Raw genomic sequence first — 23,321 nt, forward strand, 5'->3', positions numbered from 1 at the left:
TAGATATATACCTTATTTTCACACTTACAGAATATTTCCAAATATAATCCTTTTTTAAAGAATCCACATGTGTGAGAGTCTGTGTGTTTGTATACATGCACACATTAGAACATGCATGTCCACCACAGATTGTATGTGGAAGTCAGAGGACAAGTTATAAAGTTCACTCTCTTCACCACTGGAAAAGCAGCCAGTGTTCTTAACCTCTGAGCCATCTCTCCAGCCCAAATTTCTTTTAAGACACAGTCTCATTATGTAGATCAGGCTGGGCTCAAACTCAGATTTACTTGCCTCTGCCTCTCAAGTACTGGAATTAAAGGCATGTGTCATCATACCCAGCTCCAGCTTTTATTTTTCTATTTTTTTAAGATTCCTTTATCTCCCTCCAAGCCTTCCCTTATACACCTCCTTGCTCTCCTTCAAATTCATGGCATCTTTCCATCAATTTTTATTACATGCATATATATAAACGTATATGTCTGAACATTACTTGTTGAGTCCATATAAATGCTACTTGTATGTGTGTATGTTTTCAGGACTGACCATTTGGCAGTGGACAACTGATAGGTGTGCTCTCTCCTGGCGCAGACCATTCTCTCACTCCCAGCTTTCGTCTGTTGCTTTTAGTTATTTATGCAGGGTTGAGACTTCATGGCTTTCCCCACTCAGTTTGGCATGTTCATTGTGTCATCTTTGTTTCAGCCATGTGCTTGAATAAATAAAATGAAAAACCTGCCTATCAAAACCTATAGAATGATTGGTCCAAGGAGATAGCCAGCGGAGCATTTGGCACCCACAGGAAAAGCTGGGCATGGTGGTATGACCTGTGCTTGTAATCCCAGCACTGGTGAGGCAGATATAGGCAGAATCTGGGGCTCACTAGCCGGTCAGTCTAACCATGGAGCCCCAAGTCCCAGTGAGAGAAATGTGTCCTGAAAGAACAGATAAATAAACCTTCTTTTGAAATTAAGATCTATTTATTACATGTGCACTGGTGTTTGTCCTGCATGTCTGTCCGTGTGAGGGTGTTGGATCCCCAGGAACTGGGGTTACAGACAGTTGTGAGCTGTCATGTGGGTGCTGGACGATTGACCCTGCACCCTGTGGAAGAGCAGCCAGTGCTCCTAACCACTGGGGCATCTCTCCAGCCCCAGTGAGTAGCCCCTTGACAAACAACATCTGAGGTTGCCTGTGGCCTCCACATGCATGTGTGCATTCATGTGTTCATGTGTGCACACATGTGCACGCACACAGGAAAGCTGGGCATGGTGGCATAGCCAGCTCTTGAGAAGGACCCCGAGAAGTCCAAGGCTACCTGTGGTTACAGGTCCCTACCTGTGAGGGGTAGGGAGCCAATAAAAACCCACAAGGCTTTTGGAATTAAGACAATCTCGTATCAAAAGTGAGAACCAAGGAAAACAAAATTTTTGAAAAGGAAATGGTAGAAAAAAAAGTACTTCACAAATCTATATTAACTCAAAAATGTAAAAGCTGGTAGTTTCTTTTCTTTTTCTTTTCTTTTCTTTTTCTTTTTTTTTTTTTTTTTTTTTTTTTAAATGTATATAAATTGGTAAAAGCTGGGCTAGTGATGTATACCTGTAATCCCAGCTTTAGGATGCTGAGGTTAAATCAAGGGTTCAAAGCTAGCCTTAGTTACATGGAGAGACACTGCTTTAAATTAAAAAGAGTAGGAAAGAGTCGAATCTATGGGAATCATTTTTAACTACACAAACTTTTTTTAGGGTCCTGGAAGAGGTGGGAAAACTCCAGATCATTTTACCAATATTCACAAGACCCTTATGTCAGCTGAAAAAGATAGCACCAAAAAGGAGTGGGAAGGTGGGCTAGCTCCCAGTTAGTATAAGTAGTATTTACTTTAGAAGTTATTTTTTATTTTGACTTACATAGTATTGCTAAATCAGGGATCCCAGGCTCTGGACTTGCTTTGCAGATCTGGAGAAAGGCTGGCAGCAAAGCTCCTGGGCTACACATGCTCCTGGAGGTCAGGGAGTCTACGGCTGCAAAGCTGAGAAGGGAAACAAGATTTTCTCAGACTAGGTGGTTTCCTTGGGAATCGGAGAAAACTCTTAAAGTAAAAAGGCAGAGAGAAGCCTCTGTTGAAGTCTTGTTTTGGTGTCATACACACTGGTTTTCAAAAGAGTTCTTATTTTCAGGAAACTTTAGATCGGATTGATGAGGTCGCGGCCCTCATTGCTGCCACCATTCACGATGTGGATCACCCTGGGAGAACTAACTCATTCCTCTGCAACTCGGGGAGTGCACTGGCTGTGCTGTACAATGACACTGCTGTGTTGGAGAGCCACCACGCAGCACTGGCCTTCCAGCTGACCCTTGAAAACGACAAATGCAATATCTTTAAAAACTTGGAGAGGTGAGAACCCTGTTGCTGAGATGTAAGTCACCATGACTGCAGGTGTAGTCATAGAGCACTTCAGTTGTCCCCACGTGGCATCGATACTGAAAACAAGTACACTACCCACACCACCCCCAAACCCATGAGTCTCCTCAGCCCCCAGGGCTGATCCACCTGGCACCCCATGCTGGGGATGAACTGCAACCTTGAGCATGCTGAGCAAGAGAGCTCTCCCACTGAGCTACCTTTTAAAATTTCATTGAGGCAGTGGCTTGCAGAGTTGCCTAGGTTGGCCTGCCCGGCATACTCTTCACCTCTGTACACAGCACACTTTTTGTCATTGTCTGTTTACAAGTCACTCCCCTGGGGAAGCATTTTCTCTGGTCTTCATGCTGAGTGGAACTCATAATTTTTTCAGTGACAACTTTAGCACTTGTCACATTTATAAAAATAGATCTTAAAAAGTGGCTTGGCTCAGTGGTGCATACTTGCCAGCATGTACAAGGCTCAGGGCTCTATTCCCAGCCAACAGAAACTGAGTGTTTAATGTCCAGCTAGGTGTTTGGAGACAGGGTCTCACTACATGGGCTGGGCTGGCCTTAATCTTGAAGCCGTCCTGTGGCAGTCCTACAGGATTGTAGGCCTGCATTCACTACTCCCCCAGCTCAGGTCAGAGTCCTCAGTTCTGCAAAGTCTCAGATGTCATGTGTCTTGTGTTCCTCAGTTTCCTATTTGTGTCTAGCCCAGTGCCTAATACATAGTAGAGCTCAATCAAAGAGGAAAAAAAAAGTCGTGAGAAATACTTTAATTTGGATTTTTAAGGAAAATTTTATATAGGGTTTTAAAAAAGAATATCCTGATTTCACAAAACTCCATTTTTATCATGTCTTAGAATTTCAGAGGTGAGCTTAATATAAGTTTTATTCACATACACTTGTAAGTACATAATTTACAGAGAATACATAAGACCTAGGGTTTCTAGTGCTGTGATAAAAACCCATGACCAAAGGCAACTTGGGGACCTGGAAGTGTAAGATGAAATAAACCCCTTGGTCCCCACTGAGGGAAATCAGGGTAGGAACTTGGCAGCAGGAACTTAAACAGATGCCATGTTGGAAAAGTGCTCATGTCTTGCAAACTAGGGTTAATGGAAGGGCTATCAGAAGTTCTCTGGGTCTCAAGTTGCCTCCGTGCAAGTCACATAGTTAATGAATGTGGAGGTTGTGGGTATAAAGAGAATAGTCTTCCTTGGCATAGTGGCACATGTCTGTAATCCCATCCTTAAAAGGCTGATACAAAAAGGTCATGGGTTTGAGGCTATCCTGGACTACATGAGGAGACTGTCTTTAAAGAGGAGGGAGAAAGATGGGGGAAAGGTCTTTGTTCGTCCCTGCCACAACTTACCCCATCCTATGGTAAAATCCACAGGATTTACTATAGTTAACATTGTACTACATAGTTATCAACGTGATTCACAACTATAGCATCCTGCCTGGTGGATGCTTTTTAACTTCCTTTTGGTGATGGAGGCAAGTGTATGTTCCAGTGGTACTAGACTAATAGCAGCAGTGGACATTTGTCCTGGGAAACAGATTGTAGCCCACTAGTCTGAATCAGTGATCTGTAGCTGCCTCTCTGTTGTCTGAAATAGGAATGACTACCGGACTCTACGCCAGGGGATTATTGACATGGTTCTGGCCACAGAGATGACAAAGCACTTTGAACATGTCAACAAATTTATCAACAGCATCAGAAAGCCCTTGGCAGCACAAGAAAATGAGGTGAGAGAAACTCATCCTGAAGCTGTTCCTCCGGGTGCCCCACTCTCCAGTGCCATGGCCTCAGACCTAGCAGGGTCTTTGGTGGGCGTGTGAAATTTGGTTTTCCATTTTTCTTCCTTCCTTTCATTTGATTTCTTCATTTGTCTGCCTATCTAGAGACAGGCCCTTCACTTTGTAGCTCAGACTGGCCTAGAACTCATGACCCTCCTACTTCTGCCTCAGGTGCTGGGATTACAGGGGTGAGCCATGGCACTTGGTTGAATTTTGTTTTTCATTGGTTTTAAAACATTTTGTTTTCTCCCTTTTTGAACATTCTGTGGTCACTTGAAGCCATAGAGGACTCTAACAATGCAGTCCTGGCTGGCCTGAAATTCATTAAGTAGACCAGGCTGGGCTCGGTCTCACAGAGAGCTGCCTATCTCAGCCTCCCAAATGCTGGGATCAGAGGTGTGCGCCACGACACCCAGCTCCTAGAGGGCCCTTAGCAGCCACTCTCCAGTGGGTGTATTCTGTGGTAGCAGCAGCTGTCCTTAAAAAGAAGGATCTTCTGCTGGGATCACCAAAGTGACAGTACTGTTACCCCTCATTTCTGGATTTGGGATGTGGAATCCACAGCTGCCTAGCAAGGGTGACACTGATACCTGGTTAGGCAGAAAGTGCATGGTGTGGAGCGGGTGTCAGTCCTTGTTTTACCATCTCCCTGGCCATAGAAAGGGGACAGCAGAGGACAATGTACAAGTAAAAAGCTGAGGCTCAGTGGGGCAAGTCTCAGCCTGACCCTTGCTATTGTTTGTAATTATGCTACTTTCCTTAGATCCCAGAGTCTTTGTGAATACAGATTCAAAGAAAAGGATGTTGTGTGCTTTGTATATCGCAAATACTAAGGCAGTATAAGGGTCTGTCAGTGTGATCTGGGTTCACCAAAGGCCGATTGTGGCTGGTGGGCCACAGAGCTCTTAAATAAACATCCTAAAGATAAAAACTAGCCTTTGGTTCTTACCAATACAAAAAGAAAAGGCCACCAGAGACTGAGAGAAGAAAGAAGGGCAGATTTGCCAGCCCCCAGTGCTGCCTGGGTCCTGCTGAACTTCCTCAGTGCCCTGCTGTATGACGCCTTCAGCATTGTAGATCCCAGCTAAGCCGTCCTGGCTCACAGAACCCTGGGTGAGGTGGTTGGGCCTGAAGGGACCATCTTGATTGCTTTGATTTCATTTGTGGTTCAGGAAACTGACAAAAATCAGGAAGCCATAAGCACTATGCTCAGGACTCCAGAGAACCGGGCTCTTATCAAACGAATGATGATTAAGTGTGCCGATGTATCCAACCCCTGCCGACCCCTACAGTACTGCATCGAGTGGGCTGCACGGATTTCAGAAGAGTATTTTTCTCAGGTAAGGTGCTACATCTTAAGTCTTTACACAAATATGCACGTGTGCACAAACTCATGCTTGGAATGGGGGAACACCATGAGGTTATGGACTTAAAACTAGGAAAGAGAACTGAAAGATTTCTGTCTTTAAAGAACTTTTCTTAGTTTTGTGTGAGTGGTGACAAATTGTTCTTTATCTGAAAGTGGATTACTTTGTCTTCATCCTTTGGATATTTTTGCTGGATTTGGAACCGTGGGTTGGCAGGTTTCTCCTAAAAGTAATGTCCCTCACATGTTCCCGGGACAGAAGGAAAATAAACTGCTAAAGTGTTTGTTTTAAATAAGACATATGCACACAGATTAAAGCAGCCCAGTGATGGTGAGGGCATCTTAGTAGCAGAGCTTTGCTTGGCATATAACAAGGGTCTGCATTGTAGCTCATGCCTTTGATCCATGCTCTTAGGAGGCAGAGGCAGGCGTATCTCTGGGAGTTCAGGACTAGTCTGGTCTAACCTTAGAGAGCACTGGGCCAGCCAGGGCTACATCTGAGGCCAGAAGACCCTGAAACATTGTGTTTAAGCTGTTGTTGATAGAAGAAAACTGTCGGCCCAGAACGCTATCTAGTGAAATAGCCTTCAAGGATCAGGGTGAGATAAACTCATTCTCAATAAGGAGAAACTAGTACAATTTATCACTAGTAAACCTACAATGTAAGAAATGCTAAAATAAGTTCTTAAAGTAGAAAGGAAAGCTGGGTGGTGATGGCACACACCTTTAATTCCAGCACTCCGGAAGCAGAGGCAGGCAGATCTCTGTAAGTTTGAGTCCAGCCTGGTCTACAGAGCAAGTTCCAGGACAGAGAAACCCATCTTGGGAAAAAAAAAAAAGTAGAAAGGAAGTGATCACAGGTGCAAACGTGACTCTTCAAGATACACACACACACAAAAAGGGTTGATACCTGAGTAGCTATATAAAACTTTTTTCTCTCAATTTCTCTGTATTAAGACTTAATTGTCACATTGGATTGTTGGGTTGATACTGTAAGTCATGTGACAGAAAAAGGATATAGAAGGAATGAATGGCCTTACACCAAGTGTGGCAGTATTAGCACTGTTGAGTTAACCAGGAATGCAGGTTGTTACCCACAGTCGTCCTGGCTTGATAGGACAGGCCAATCTATACCAAGAAGTAGGGAAGGGGAAATAAATGTAAATGGTAGTTCTTCCTAATCATAACAGCAAGATTAAGTTCAATTCCATTGAATTTATAAGGTAAACGCTCCCATTGAAAGAACATTGGTCAGAACAGATGAGGCGCAGCATGGTGATACATATCAGGGATCTCAGCACATGGGAGACTGTGACGGGAGGATTGAGGGCTCAGGGACAGCTCCTCGGTGACACCCTGCCTCCAAAACCAAGCAAAATAAGAACAAAAAGCTCAACTATGGGCAGACACTAGAAAAGATATTTTAAATATAAAGGACAGGAAAGATGGTGGACCCATGCAAGTATAGTGTGAAAATTATAAACATCAGACAAAAGACATCAAGACAGGGAGCTGCCAGATATAGGACAGCTCTGATGTGCAAATGATAAAAGCCCAGAGACAGATATCAGGGTTAACACTGAAGATCAGAAAAGCAAAGCCACTAAAGAGTTCTTACCTCTACCAAGGCTAAGACCAAAAAGGAGGCAACCCTGTCCTCAGCATGGCCTCAGACAGACCCTGAGCTCCGGTCTCGTGCTGGGATTAAAGGCATGCACCATCACTGCTTGTCTTCTATGACTGTGACCAACTCTGCACTCTGATCTTCAGGCAAGCTTTATTAGATCATAAACAGAGCATCACCACACAGTTCCTAACAAGAAAGGGGCTCACAACCATAGTGCATAGTGATAGTGCATACTAACTATCAGCAGAGTCAGTCACCTACAGTCTACAGCTTCAGATATTGGTGAAGACAGAGAGGATGTGAACATGTGTGGCAGAAACAAGCCAGCCTTACAGATTGTATGAGAAGGGAAAGAAGGCAGTTCTTACCCATTGTCAATGCCCCACAAAGGGTGCCACAGGACACCACAGTCTGTTTCTCAAGACTGAGTGTAGAGAAGCTGAGTCCAGCAGCATAGAGGGTTGTATCCTGCATCACCTAGTAGGCTTGTTTCCAGACATGTAAGGTTGCCGCTTATTTTAGAGATTCACCAGAGTCCTGCACTAATAATAGAGGAGAATCTTAGAGCTGTTGCTCTAGTTACAGAAAAGGCTTGACTAAACTCATTTGTCACAAACACTCAGCACACTAGGAATAGAAGGAAAATTACTTTGTTGGAGACAGGATCTTTGTGTAGCCCTGGCGATCCAGAATCTGCTAGGTAGATCTGGCTCTTGGCTGGGATTAAAAACATAGCTTATGTTGCTTCTAGCCCCATGCTATTGCCCTAATAATGGAAACAAAGCTGGAGGCCTGTTCTTACCATACTGCTCAACACTTGTCGGACTTTCCAGCCACTGCACTACACAAGGGAGGACAGAGTACATAAAAAAAGAAAATAACATGTAATATTTTCTCTTTTGGGGGGAGAGGGGCGCCACCCAGCTCCCAAATGAATCACATACAGAGACGTATTCTTGAAATGCCTGGCCTTAGCTTGTCTTATTTATACTTGCTTTTCTTATCTTAAGTTATTCTGTCTACCTTTTTGCCTCTGGGTTTTTTCTGTTCTCACTTCTATAAATCTTACATGGGTGGCTGGTCAAGTTCCCCCCTCTCTGTTCTCCATTTACACTACACTCTGCCTGCCAGCCCCACCTATCCTTGCTCCTGCCTCGATATTGGCCGTTCAGCTCTTTATTAGGACCACCAGGTGCTTTAGACAGGCACAGTAACACAGCTTCACAGGGTTAAACAAAAGTCACACGCCTTAAAATATTCTACCACATTTCCCCCTTTTTGTCTAAAAAGGAAATTTTTAACTTTTACATAGTAAAACTACATACAACAAAACAGTTATCTAGTAAGAATTAATTTAGAATATTCTGTCCTCAGAGAAATAATGCAGTATCAATCCCAACCTAACTTACTTTCTATCATATCTTAGGAAATCTGCAACTATAACTATCTAGTCTTCAACTCCTTCAAAGGCACCAGAAGGAAATAAACAAAAAGTGCATTGCAAATGACTTCCAACAACTCTAGAAATGACAGAGACATCTGGCTCCCTGGACAGTCACACAGAGTTCCTCTGTAACATTGGGACATCCATCTTTAGCCAACAGGCCCATAGTATCAGAAGCCTTTTCAATGAAGCAAGAAATCTGAAAGACTGTCCTGCCTATATCGGCAGTTTGTCAGTCACTTTCCACTGTGTCCACCATGGGTCCTGCACGTCCAGTCTGCCCAGTACACTGTAAACAGTGAAAGGCAGGAGCAGTGTCTTTGCCCAGTGGCTGACCTCGACACAGTCTAAGACACTCACTCCATGAGGAGTTTCTTGAATGCCCATCATCTCTGAAGTAAATTGGTGCTGCCAGGAGCAGATGTGTCTCATTGTTATAAAAGACAAACAAACCCTGAATTAAAACATTTTAAATGCAATATTTTGTAGGTCTTTGAAAGGTTTGAGAACCATCTACCTAAAATATATCTGTGTGATTTGAGAAAAAAATGCCTAACATATCTACCAGTTTGACTGTTATAGATGACTAACACTGACTTGTGTTTCTGGATTATCTTTAGACTTTTACCTTACATTTTTAAGTGAACTGCCTAGGTATATATACCTTAAACAAGAGCAAAAGTATATACAATATGTTGTAAAAAAAAAATAGCCTTAAATTGGTATCAATATACAAAAATTTTTAAACAAGAGTAGAAACATACAGTATGTTACAACAAAAATTATCTTAAATTGTGTCAGTACAAGAGTAAAAACATATATACAGTGTAACAAAATCCATGCCAAGGCAAAACATCTGAGATTAATAATTTTCCTATATTTCTATATTCTACTAAATTATAACAAACATCCATGACCCACAAAATAACAAAAAGTGTCCCACAACCCACTTTGGGGATGTGGATGTTGTTTTCTTTAGATTGCTGCCTGCTGAGTGTGGTGAACTCACTTTAGGGTCCTTGAGAAAACTGAGCTATGACCAAATCCTGGGAAGACCAGCAGTAACCTTTGTTGATGGATATCACCTGTCAAGGTTCAGGCAGTCTCACCTGATCAGACCAGATCCATATAAACATGTAACAAATCCACAACCTCTTGTTTCCCGTGGAAACAAAAGCAAAACTACTTCTCCAAAGCATTTTAAATTTCCATCTGAAAAAGTTAAGGCATTCTTAAAGTATCTAGGCTGGTTTATTCCCACAGTCCCTCTTTCCACTCCAGGTCTCTTAGCAGCTGCCCTTTGCTTTTTGGCATCAAAAAAAAAAAAAAAAAAAAAATCCAAAATTCACAATAGCATACAGGATTCAGACTCCTTGTGTGTTCCCATCTTTATGTGGCTTTTTTCCTTTTACTGTCTCTTTAAATACTTTTATTTTTAAAATCTATTTCTTTCTGTGACTGTTTATACCCATTTTCTTTCTCCCTTAAGCCTACACACATTGTGAAACACTGGAACCTAGTTAGAGATTTTTCCATACAGAACTTCTACTGTGCATCACTAGTGTTTTTTGGCTGCACAAGCAATGGTCCTCCTACACCTGGTCCTTCTTGTGTTCCACCCACTCTTGGGACAGAGGTAGTGAATGCCAAGCTTAAAAGCTCACAGCCAGGCCAGCTGGGTCAAAGGTTCATGACTGAGAACTACATTAACCCTTTCTAGCTATGGAAGCCCATACCTGTGAACAGCAGAGCCTCTTAAAGGAGCCACATCTTTCTCAGGCTCTAGATGGATAGATGGATATCCAAACCCTGTAGTGAGATAGTCCTTCTGTAGCGCTGACCTCGCCCATTGGGGGGGTGGAGCCATGGGCGGAAGTGACCTGTGGAAGGAGGTCGGAGGGGGCCAGGAAAGGCTCTCTCTTTCTGGCTTGACTTGGACAGGAGAGGATCGGGTTGAATTTCCTGGTGTTCATCTGTCTAGGTTATGTTATTTCTCCCTGAATAAACATCTATTTGGCCTATTTGTTTATCCTGATCCTTATTTACCGTGATAAAACCCCACGATGGTACACCACTATGTGGTGGTGATATTTTTACTCTTGTCTGGGTGGGGGAGAGGGGCGCCACCCAGCTCCCAACTGAATCACATACGGAGGTTTATTCTTTTTATGAATTGTCTGTTGTCTACCTTTTTGCCTGTGAGCTTTTTCTGTTCTCTTACTTTGTGAATCTTAACCCATGGACAGCTGGGTGGCTGGCCCCGAAGCCCTCCTCTCAATCTCTTGCTCCTGGTTCTATTGACACTCTCTGCTGCCAACCCTGCCTGGCCTTGCTCCTGCCTTACTATTTATTAGGATCCCCAGGTGTTTTAGACAAGCACAGTAACACAGCTTCACAGAGTTAAACAAATGTAGCATAAACACACCTTAAAAATAATATTCCTCAACAATAACACGTCTTAAAATTTGCAGATAATGTGTGTGTATAAATTCCCAAGGCATATAACATTACCTTAATAATTAGATTTGATTAGTGAGATCATAGAGGACAATAAGCTCTCTATATAAAAGTCAAGTTGTATTTTATATACTAACAACCAAAAAGAAACTTAAAACAATGCTGGTTAAAATAGTAATTACTTAGAAATAAATTTACTGATAGATGGCCAGACCCCATAAACCATTGCTAGAGCTTAAAGAACATCCCATTTTAATATATTAGAAGGGGGCTCTCCCAAGATTTTCTGATTGGCATTGGACAGATCGAACACACACGTCAGTTCACAGTGGGCCCATTGGCCTAAGTAGAAAAGCCGAACCTTGGCACTAGAGGACTGCAGGATAGCCCCAGTGACTTTGGAATGGACAAAGACTTTTAGGTACAGAAAGCAACAGCCATGGATAAAAGGAAATATACACCAGACTTCATTAAAGCTTAAAAATTATGCTAAAAATGAATAAAAGCACAAGTCATTTCTGACAAAGGACTGTATGTACTCGGGTTCATTACAATAGTAAGACAAGCCACCCAGCTAGAAATAATATTCCAATAGCCATCTCACAGACAGTATGAATTGCTGATGAAACAAACACCTTACATCACCAGAGAAATTCAAAGGAAAGCCACCACGAAAGTCTAGCACATACCAGCAGGAAGGTTTAAATGGAATCCCAGCACTTGGGAGTTGGAGGCCAGAGGATTAGGAATTCCGCAGCTGCTATTGAGTTCCATTGTAACCTGAGATTTATATGAGCTTCTGACAACAACAACAACAACACACACACACACACACAACACTTGACAAAGTGGAGCAGATATCAAAGTTGCAGAAAATGTTACTGCCACTGTGCTAACAGATGAGCAGGCTCTGTGTTGACAATTATAACACACGATTTTCTCTGTCATTATTAACATTATAGGCTGGCATTACACTTACAGTCTCCCTGTTTTCTGAGTGATTAACTTACACACATTGTCCCCACCCCAGCCTAGTGCTGACCTCCCTGTTATCTGTGGCTGACCCTCCTGCCCTCTGCTTCTTGAGTACTGGGCTTATAGGCACCACCATGCTTGTTTTGTTTGGTCCTGGGAATTGAACCCAGAGCCACATGCATGCACTCTGCTGTCTGCACTATACGTCCCTAGACAACAGTATGGCACTCTGTAGCTTGGGCTGTCCTGGAACTCTATGTAGCCAAAGCTGTTGGCCTTGAAGTCAGAGTAAGTCTCCTGCCTCAGCTGTCTGAGTAGTAAGTCTTTAATCCCACCACACCCTACTTCTTTATTCTGTTAACACAGTGGTTGATTTTCATGTAGTGAAGTGTGTGCTTCGGGAAAGGCACGGACATTCAGATTTCCTCTAACATTCTGAGTCTGTACCAGTGTCTTGTTTGGGATTTTGGTCTGTAGTGTTGGTTTGCAGTGTCTATGTCTTTTATTAGGGTGTTTTGGCTTTCTAGGATGAACTAGAAATGTTCTCTTGGATTTTTTTTTTTTAATTTGAAGAGTTTGAGAAAGATTGTTGTTGATTTTCTAAACTTTGGTTAGAATTTATAGGTGTAGCGTTTGCTCCTGCATTTCCTCTGCTAGGAGGGTTAGGGTTGATGCCACCTCCTTACTATTTATTAGGTCTATTTATAGTGTTCCCCATGAGGCAGCACAGCTATATATACCTGAGAAGTGGCCACTGGCCCTTTCTGGGACAGGGTGCCATGTCTGTTCTGCTTATGGCACCAGTGTGGGCATGTTGGGTATTTGTGGATAGGAGGATGGTGGATAGTGACAGGGACCAGCGGAGGCAGGTGCATTAGCAGGGACTTCCTCCTTTTGGAAATGCTGGGGTTGGTTTGGGATGTCCATCACTCTGAGAATAGCATGCTGTCTGGCAGATTTTATTTGCGTGGCTAGTGCTACATGGGCTCTCAGCCTGTGGGACTGCTCCATGGCAGGGTGGGGCTCTGAGATCATAGGGTGTTCTGCTCTGCAGACTGATGAAGAAAAACAGCTGGACTTGCCTGTGGTGATGCCGGTTTTTGACAGGAACACCTGCAGCATTCCCAAGTCTCAGATCTCTTTCATTGACTACTTCATCACAGACATGTTTGACGCCTGGGACGGTAAGGAACCTTCCTTGCCTTGCTAGTTAGATGCTAAGTAGCACCTGGGGCTGAGACTGCCAAGGTGGAATGGAGAGAAAGAAGCCATCCTGGAGGGTAAAGCCCCTGTCAAATAAGAGGCACCCAGAGGAGGATCTCAAGGGTCTTCCTGTGCTCTGAGGGCTGCAGTCAGGGGAGGGGATGCAGAGTTGATGCCTGCGGCTCAGGGGGCTGAGAACAGGTTTCCCTCGGCTTCGCTCCCCCCAAAGTTCAACATAACTGTGACTCCCTCAGTCCTCCTTAAAATGCTGGGGTCAGAGTATTAGCTCTGTGGTCGAAGGTCCAAAAAAGAAAATAGGGGAGCCCAAACCCAGAAAGAAAGGCTGTGTGAAGACAATGAATTCCCATCTCTTTCCAGCCTTTGTTGACCTACCTGACCTTATGCAGCACCTAGACGACAACTTCAAGTACTGGAAAGCCCTGGATGAGAAGCAGCTGCGCAGCCTCCGTCCCCCTCCAGAATAGTGTGGGGTACACATCTGGCCTGAGGCTGTCCTTCCTGGCGTCTGCAGTTTCTTAGGTCTTTCGATGTTAGGCAGAACTATCCCCTCATCTGCAGAGCCTGTGAACAGACATGGGGATGTCACCTCCTGTGGCAGCATCTGATGCTATAGTATGCAGTGGCCGCAAGGCTCCGTAGTAAGGCACCCGAGAACTCTGGTTTGTATCAGCTCCGGGAGCCCTGCAGAGGTGACTCCACGCCTCCTCATTCCTCCAGCCTGCAAACAGCCGTGGTGACTTGTCGCCAGTCTCAGGAGGCACAGCTGCTCATTTGGAACATTGCAGGAAGTGACTTGTGTCTCAAATCCATGAGCAAATGAGAAATTATTAAACGTTTTATTTATTTTATTAGAAGTTTGACATTTTCTATGAATTTAAAAATACTCCAAAGCCAAAGCCACTTCAGATGCCACAACCAAATTCATGACTCATTTTCATTAAGTGTTTATGACTTGGTGCACAGACTTATTTTCATAATGCACATTTAATATAAAATGATACATTTAGCACAGTGTAGAGATGTTAAACTCTTGATGTCAGTAGGGAAGGTTTTTTGCTGATGGGTCTCACTCTAGCCTGCAACAGAGAGACACATCTGCACACCTGATTCTGAGCAGCAGCTGTGGTCTCTGGAGTTGTGCAGGTGCTTTGCTAGAGAAAAATGTGGGTATGACCATGTTTTCCTAAAATTTTATAATTGAATTTCTAAGAGCCTGCCTTATTTTATACCATTTCTATAAAATATGCCCTATAAAAAAAAGCAAACCAGAATATTTAGTGGTTGATATTTTATAACTAACATGGGATATTTGATTCTAGAAATGTATAAAGGCAATGTATATCTCTTGATGTTTTTAATGAGCATAATACTATAAAGATGACAGTGACATGTCAGAGTGTTGGTTTCATCTTAAACTTGTATTTTTTTTTTTCCTGGATGAAATTAAACTATTTGTTTTTAAGAAGTCATTTGTTGCCATTTCTTTGTATTAACTAATAATAGTCCTTCTAAATTAGGAATAGACATTTATTTCATAGAACAAACCAGCAACTAAACAACTCTCCAGGGTCCCATGGACAATTCTTCAGTTTGACCACTGAGTCCTCCTGGAGAAGAACAGGTCTCTATCCTGTATGAAGAGAAGTGCGGGCCGGGCTAGCAAGAAACATCAGATCTCCCCTCCCAGTGCCAAGGAAGAGAAGGAAATGGGGGCCACAAGCAGTTTCCGCTGCCATGGGCTGAGAGGCTTCTAACAGAACAGTGAGAATGAGACTTCGAGATGAGCAGTTCCGACATTTTTGAAGAGCTCAAAGATGCAATAAGAATTACAAAGTAAATACAATATTTTTTAAAAAGAACAGATCTGAAAAGACCCACATGAGATTCTAGGCCAGTAGTTCTCAGCCTTCCCAATGCTGCACCCCTTTGATACAGTTCCTCATGTTGCGGTGACCCCAACCATAAAATGATTTTTGTCGCTACTTCATAACTGTAATTGTGCTATGAACCGTAATGTAAATATCGGATATGGAGGATATCTGATATATGACCCCCAGAAGGGTCGAGAACCACTGTTCCAGAGTCTGGGAAACAAGCAAACCCCTATGTGTCAGTCTCATGGAAGACTGGGCATAACAAAGGAAGAGTGAGCGGAAGAGAAAGCAAAGGCAAAGGCAATAGGAACAGGTGCAGTCCCACAAAGGCTAGGACGCAGAGATGGAGTGCCATGCTCCAAGTGTCACTGTTACTGAGGTCTCGGGAGCTGGGCATCGGGAGCACATTGGATGGAGAACTGAATGAGGAAGGAGGGTAGATTCCTATCATGCTCTTTTGGACCCTGCCCCTCCAAGCCAGAAGACCCCCACTCTAAAGTCTCTACCACCTCCCAAAGGTCCCAGACTGCGAAGTAAACCTTTAAGATGTGGCTTTTTAGGAGATCCCAAACTACAGCAATGCCTAAGACCGCAGAACACAAGAGCTCAAAGAGAGAGAAGATGGACCCCTTCAAGGAACTCGAGATTGCCTCTAGGGGGTCTCAGCTGCCAAAGGCAAAAGGCTTCCAGTTCTAAAACAAAGGGAGCTCCCAACCCAGATCAGCTTCCTAGCTACACTGGTCCAAAAGTGAGCATCGGTAACTCCAGACATGCAGACAGCTCAGCAGAGCCCTGTGAAAATGCAAAAGATGCTCTTTAGAGGTCGGATCCAGTAAGGGGGCAGACAGAACAAAAGTGCCACAGTGAGTATGAGTGTGTGTGAGTGGGAGACAGAATGTGTGTGTGAGAGATGAGTATGAGAGAGACAATGTGTATGTGTGACAGAGACTGTGTGAGAGACTGTGCGTGTAAGATAGGGAGTGTGTGTGAGAGTGTATGCTGAGAGACTGATACAGAGGGTGTGTGTGTGTGTGTGTGTGTGTGTGTGTGTGTGTGTATGGGGGGGGATTGTAGGGTGTTAGCAGTGACAACCAGCAATGGAGGAAAGCAGGCACACAAAAGGCAAGCTAAATGTTAGAGGTCAAGATAGATTATTGTCCTTGACACACACCAGGAAAGCCTGGGGAAGGTGTCAAAGGACGTAGGACAGAACTCAAAATGACAGAGAAAGGATAAGCCATGACTGACACAATCATTAAAAGACACAGGGTCGGTGAGGACATAAGTTGAAAAGGGTAATAGAGGAACCATGTATGTGAATAATATGTGCAGAATGCTGGAGATCTGTGTAAAGACACTTTCTGACATTAAAACCTAGAAAGTCTAGGTACTGAATCTTGAGAAATTACCAAAGAACTATCCACAAAAATTATAGATTCTAGGAAAGATGTAATAAGGCTAAAGAACGTTGCCTGGTTTGGAGATGACCCTCAGAAGTCAAAGTGTTCACACCCAGATCATCTAGAAAATGGCTACATATCACAAAGGCCTTTTGGATTAATGTGTTCTAGAACTGACCACAGCAAATAGGAGAATATGAAAAAACAAACTCTCACATCAGTGCTGGAAACTGGACTATTACCACCACTTTGGAGAGCATCCGGCAAAAAATATAAATCCTCAAATCAACTTTACTTTTCTATCCTAGAGAGATTTGCAAATATTCACTAGAGGATATACTCAAAGGGTATTCTGTCCACATTCCTGTCGTGGTGGAAAGCTGGAAGCAATCAGATGTTCTCGGGAAAGTAAGGAAACGGTGTTGTAGATGGATTGTGGCACTTTGGCCTCTAAGGCTCTCAATGACGACCCTACCGCCCTATATTCATAGCTCTGGCCTGGACCTGCTACCTTCCTTGTAACCATGAGAGTATGGCAGAAGTGATGAGTACTGCTTCCTGGATTTGGCTGCAACTAGTTTCCAAGGGCTGGGCTTAAGCTCTTGGTGACTGCCAGCAATCTGGACATCACTTGATTGATCAATGTATCACTTCAGTCTCTGCATCCATCATTATGTTACCTTGTATGTGTGTTTGTGTCCCCTCATCTCACAAGGACACCAGTCACTGTATTCAAGGACCACCCCATATTGAAGGGCCATTTCACAATTCTTAAATGAGGTTGCATTTTTAGGGCACTGCCTGTTGGTTCCCTGCTTAGTCAACAAAGCAGCTACCATGTCTCCTGCTGCTCTAATGGAGAGGCTCCTGGGGAAAGGAACAGCAGCCCACAACTGACAGCACCCATAGTAGTCAGCTCTTTATCCAGTACAGCTGCCTCCAGAAACATCTCGAACAGTTTAGTGAGAATGATAGCTCCATTCCTCACCCAGGTAAACCAAGGCAACTATTAAAAACAATGACATCATGAACTTTGCAGCCAAGTGAATGGAACTAGAAAAAAAATCATAAGTGAGATAACCCAGACCCAGAAAGACAACCATGGTATGTACTCACTCATAAGTGGATATTCGCTGTAAAAGTAAAGGAGAACCATGCTACAATCCACAGACCCAGAGAGGCTAGGTAACAAGCAGGGCCCAAGGGGGAGTGCTTGAATCTCCCCGGGAAGGGTAAATAGAAGAGATTTTTCAGGTGGATTGGGGGCAGGTGGGGATGGGAAAGGAGGGATTAGGTGGGGAGGAGATGACTGGAAAAGGGGGACATTTTAGGTGAGGTAAAAACCTAGTGCAACGGGAACTGGGCAGTGGTGGCTCAGCCTTTATTACCCACACTTGGGAGGCAGAGACAGGCAGATGGCTGTGAGTTCAAGGCCATTCTGGTCTACAGAAGGAGTGAACAGGACAGACCCCAAAGCTACAGAGAAACCCTGTCTCCAAAAACAAACAATCAAACCCACAAACAAACAAATTAGTTCAATGGAAAATCCCAGGAAAAATCCCAGGAATCTACAAGGGTGACCCTAGCTATGACTCCTAGCTATAGGGGACAAGTAGCCTGAACTGGCCATCTCCTGTGACCAGGCAGGACGTCCAGTGAAGAGATTGGGACATCAACCCAGCCACATAACCTGTGTCCTGCCTACAGGATGTACTGGGGTAAAGGTGGCACAGAGATTGTAAGAGTGGCCAACCAGTGACTGGTCCAGCCTGAGACGCATGCCAGAAGAGGAAGCCCACCTCTAACACTGCCTACAGCACCAGCACTCAGGCTGGACGGCCCAGGAACCTAGGATAGACTCACACATGACTGACCAAGAAACAAAAGTCAGTGTCATGACGCCTAGTGAAACTCTGCTACACTGAATGGTGCCTAGCCCAATGGTCATCACAGATGCTTCATTCATTAACTGATGGACACAGATGCAGAGACCCATAGCCAAACATTAGGGGGATCTTGGGGAATACTGCAGACAAGGGAGAGAAGGATTGTAGAAGCCAGAGGGGATCGAGTTAACTACAAGAAAACAAGCAATCACACAGAGGCTTATTATTTCTTATAAATGTCCACCCTTAGCCTGGCTTGTTTCTTGTCAGCTTTTCTTAAATTATCCCGGCTACCTTTTGCCTCTGGGATTTTTCCTTTTCTTCTATATATCTTACTTTCACTCCTACTCCAAGGCTGGCTGTGTGGCTGGCCTCTGACATCGTCCTCTCCACGTTCTTTTTCTACTTCCTCCGCTTCCCAGGTTTCTCCTATTTTCTCTGCCTGCCATCCCCACCTGTCCTTGGTCCTGCCTCGCTATTGGCCATTCAGCTCTTTATAAGACCAATCAGGTGTTTTAGACAGGCAAAAAAACCACAGCTTAATAGAGTTAAATACAGCATTAACAAAAGCAACACACCTTAAAATCACATTCTACGACGTCAATGCTTACTGTTTAAAGGTACAGTCATCAGGAGGGTGTGCAATGGTAGGGGGAAGAACGTGACTATCTGTGGAGAGCAGAGAGCCCAGGCAGACACTCATAGCATCAGCCAGTCTTACTTTTCTCAAATGGTGTTTGCATATCCACATGCAAACAAAGGTGAATTTAGGCTCAGACCATAATATCTGCTATAAAATTAACTCAAAATTGACCACAGGTGTAAACATAGAACATGAAACTATTAAACTCTTGGAAAGCAACCTCAGAGAAAAACCTCAAAACAAAAAAAGGAAAAACCTAGAGTAGAACTTTTATGTAGAAGACCAAAAGTGGGCTAGAGAGATGGCTCAGAGGGTCAAGTGCTTGTTCATTGATCAACAGAAGGACCTGAGTTCAGATCCCCAGGACCCTGTAAAGAACGCCAGGTACGGTAACTTTTGTATAACCTCAGCACTGGGAGGCAGAGTCAGGAAGATCACTGCAGCTTGCTGGCTAGCCAGTCCACTGGAATAGTAAAGTCTAGGTTCAGTAAGAGACTGTGTCAACAAAAATAAGAAATACATAGATACATATATAAACAAAGTAGAGAGCAACAGAGAAGACATCTGACATTGACCTCTGCCTGTGTACTTGTATCCACATACACAAGCACACATGCAACACCCACGCACACATGCACACAAAAAAGATCAGTGGCATGTGGTGGGGGCTCACACCTTTAATGCCAGCATTCAGGAGGCAGAGGCAGGCAGATCTCTGTGAGTCTGAAGTCAGTCTGGTCTACAGAGTGAGTTCCAAGTCAGGCTCCAAAGCTACACAGAGAAACCCTGTCTCTAAAAAAACCAACCAAACAAGCAAGCAAAAGATTAATGTTAACCCATGCCAATAATTAATGAACTAGACTTTCCACTCTGAAATACAATATCAAGAAGAGTAAAAAGACAGAAAAACATTGCAAAACACACATCTGATAAGGGACTGTATTGTTATCTTAAAATGAGTCAAAGACTCCAACAAAGACATACAGTTGAGAAATGAGTGATAATAGTGATACTGCAAGTGTTAGGAAAGTGCCAATAAAACGATGACACACTGGTATATGCTGAACTAGCACAATCTGCACCAGACAACACCAAAAGCTGACAAGGATACAGTGCATCACACTACTGGTGGGAATACAAATGGTGCGGCCATGTCAGAAGATTGGCAGTTTAAAAACAAAACAAATTAAACTATCCTCTGCAACATGCATGTGTGTGTAGGAGCCCAAGGAGACTAGAAGAGAGCACTGGCTCCCCTGGATCTGGAGCCACAGGTGGTTGTGAGATGATAGGAACTGAACTTGGATGTCTCCAACATGAGTGACCCTTAACTGCTGAGCCATCTCTCTGATCCCAAAAAAGAACACTTCTCTTATCACAAAATCTGTCAAGCACAATCCTTGATATTTGCCCAAAGGATGAAAAGCACATCCACATAAAACCACCTGGATGTTTAGGCAGATCCACTCATGACTGTCAAACTTGGAAGCAGCCAGGATGATGCCAGCAGGTGAATGATCAACTGTTGTTGCCAGACAGTGAAGTATCAGGTTAATGCTAAAAAGAAATGAGCTGTCAATCCATGCAGTCGGAAATCTTCAAGCACACACTATATAAAGGAAGCCATACTGGAGTGGCTGGCAAAGTGTGACTCCAGCAAAGCAGCAGGGACAGTACAGCACTGTCAGGGGTGGATGGGGAGAGGCAGAGGATGGGGTCCATCTTACACCTTTGCTGGCATGGTTTGAGTGTTTGGGGCAGTCAGTCTCCAGCTGGGTATGGAAACACAGGTCACTAGGGGTAGGCTTTGGATTCTAGTGAGTTCTCAGTTCCTGTCTGCTAAGATGCATGGTAGCCCATCTTAAATTCCTCACAGTTGCTGCTGAGGTCTTCATGCTTGAGTAGGAGGTGACTTATCTGTGGAGTGTCTCCAGTCTCTTTCTCTCACCTTGTTATAGGCAGAAAACAAAACAAAATCTGGGTGGTACAGATTGAAGACAACCAGATTCCACACACACAGGAGGAAAGCAAGTACCTGTCTACATGCTAAATACACTTGTCTTAGCTGGGGTTACTATTGCTGTAATGAAACACCAGGACCAAAAGCAAGTTGGGAGGAAAGGGTTTATTTGGCTTACACTTTTACATCACTGCATATCCCTGGAGGAAGTCAAGACAGGAACTCAATCCCCATGGCTGGCTCAGCCTGCTTTTCTTATCCATCAGCCCAGGGATGGCCCCACACACAATGAGCTGAGCCCTTCCCCATCAATCACTAATTAAGAAAATGCTTTACAGCCAGTTCTCAAATGAGGTTCCCTCCTTTCCAGTGACTCTAGCTTGTGTCAAGTTGATGCAAAGCTAGCCAGCACGGCACTTAAATCCTCCAGACGTACACAAAGAAAAAGACAACACCAGTTTTCTATAGGAAGAAAATACTGACCAGGGGATACAACAGGAAGGGCTTTTCTCTGCATTTGTGTGTGTGTGTGGGGGGGGATGCCACTTTTGTATTTTGAACAACACTGTTGAGAAATTTAAGTACTTTTCCCTTACAGCTCTCTTCCTCCCCACCCAGCTGTAGAACTCCCGTGCTCTCAAGGTTGATCAAACAAGGTTCTCATAACTTTCCAGTGTGCAGTGCCCATGCCTTGACCCCAGGTGTGGGTGGTGCATGACTTCCTCCTATGCTCATCCCATCCCCTGGCTTGGGTTTATAAGCCCATTACCCTCTGTAATAAAAGGCAGCAGCTTCCTCTTCACTTCTCGTGGTGGTCTGTTAAGTGTTTCAATCCCGACACCCTCCGCCAAGCTCAGTACTCTGGCCATGTGGACACGGCACAACACTCCTGATAGTAAAGCTATAAATAGATATAAAAGCATATCTTATTTTCAAGATGGGTTAACTTTACACAAATTGGGTCTTGGGAAATGGCTCAGTATGTAAGAACACCTGTTGCACAGCTCAAGTATGTAAGTTCAAATCCCAGAAACCACATAAAAAGCTGGGTAACTTTAGCACTTTGGAGTGGGGGGCTAGAAACAAGGGAGACATAGGGTCCCTGAAGTTTGCTGGCTTCCAGCCTAGCTGCAGGATCAGTGATAGACCCTGCTGACACTCACTGTCCTTCTCTGGTCTACAAATGTGCACATAGGGCACATAGCCCTACACCCATGTGCACATACAATGCACACATGCATATACAAATTTAGTACAGATGACTCAAAACTGAATTTATTGTATAGTCCTTAGAGGCATGAGGGCAGTCATAATTAGAAGTGAGTATTTTTGGTCTTTCTCCCTAGTTCTCCATTGGACCTCCTAAGTTCTGTGGTGTTTTCTAGATAACAGACATGTCTGCTCTCATGAGGCTATGAAGCGGGACACAGCTGGGTGGCAACAGCAACCATGGCTGGACATCCTTGATTACCAGCCGCATCCTGAAGCTGCTGCCACTTACTTGGCCCCACTTTCTTCCACGAGGTTGTGCTCTGGGAGTTGGCTAATTATCAGACCTGAGGAGTGGGCCACAGGCTAAATTTTCAAAAGCCACCTGCAGTGCTGCCGGACCCTTTACCTGTGTCAGGATGGAACTGCATTGCAGGGCACCCAGCTGCTCTCTGAAGAAGTGGGGAATGGTCAATGTGAGGGAAAACAGCACAATTTTGCCCTCAGAAGTAAAAAAAAAGTTCAGGGAAGAAGTCAAGTAATTTCTGAAAATGAAAAAAAAAAAATGGAGTTAGATCCCAAGATAAGAGTCCCATGATGAATTAGTAAAGTGTTGTCCCTTGCTCAGGTGAATAAATGGAGCAGAACAGACCCTAGGATGTATTGGCACAGGTCAGGCTTGTGGTAGAGGCCTGGGATTCCTGCTTGGGGGTAGAAGCTAAAGCATCATCAGTTGAAGGCATGCCTGGGCTACAGGGTGGCCAGTCTGGACAGTTAATGAGAGGCAGAGAACTTGTTTGCCTGGTGTGCACCAGGCCCTGGGTCACCTCATGTGAGCACGGGGTGCCAGCTGCTCTTGGGAGTCACTGGGGATGGAGTCACTGGGCTGGCTCTCACCTAGTATATCAGTTTTTGCCGCCCCACCCCCATGAAATAAATCCCCCACCCTCAAGATGGGGTCAAAACCCACAGCATTGTGGTTCCTGGGCAGGTGCTCTACCACTGAGTCCCCAAACCCAATAAATTTTGCTGTTGTTTGAAGTGGGGTCT

General features: G+C 44.1%; 1 protein-coding gene across 1 annotated transcript in view; it reads left to right on the forward strand.

Moving 5' to 3' along the window:
* The window catches only part of Pde8a (phosphodiesterase 8A), a 115,102-nt gene extending 100,338 nt beyond the window's left edge, over positions 1 to 14,764 (forward strand). The window contains exons 18-22 of the mRNA XM_051206531.1: positions 2,175 to 2,392; positions 4,026 to 4,155; positions 5,379 to 5,546; positions 13,130 to 13,259; positions 13,657 to 14,764. Of these exons, the coding sequence (XP_051062488.1) occupies positions 2,175 to 2,392; positions 4,026 to 4,155; positions 5,379 to 5,546; positions 13,130 to 13,259; positions 13,657 to 13,763 (753 nt within the window). The 3' untranslated portion in view covers positions 13,764 to 14,764. The remainder of the gene's footprint in view (positions 1 to 2,174; positions 2,393 to 4,025; positions 4,156 to 5,378; positions 5,547 to 13,129; positions 13,260 to 13,656) is intronic.
* The last annotated feature ends 8,557 nt before the right edge of the window (positions 14,765 to 23,321 follow it).

Source organism: Phodopus roborovskii, unplaced genomic scaffold (genome assembly GCF_943737965.1).
Source record: "Phodopus roborovskii unplaced genomic scaffold, PHOROB, whole genome shotgun sequence".
Classification (NCBI taxonomy): Eukaryota; Metazoa; Chordata; class Mammalia; order Rodentia; family Cricetidae; genus Phodopus; species Phodopus roborovskii.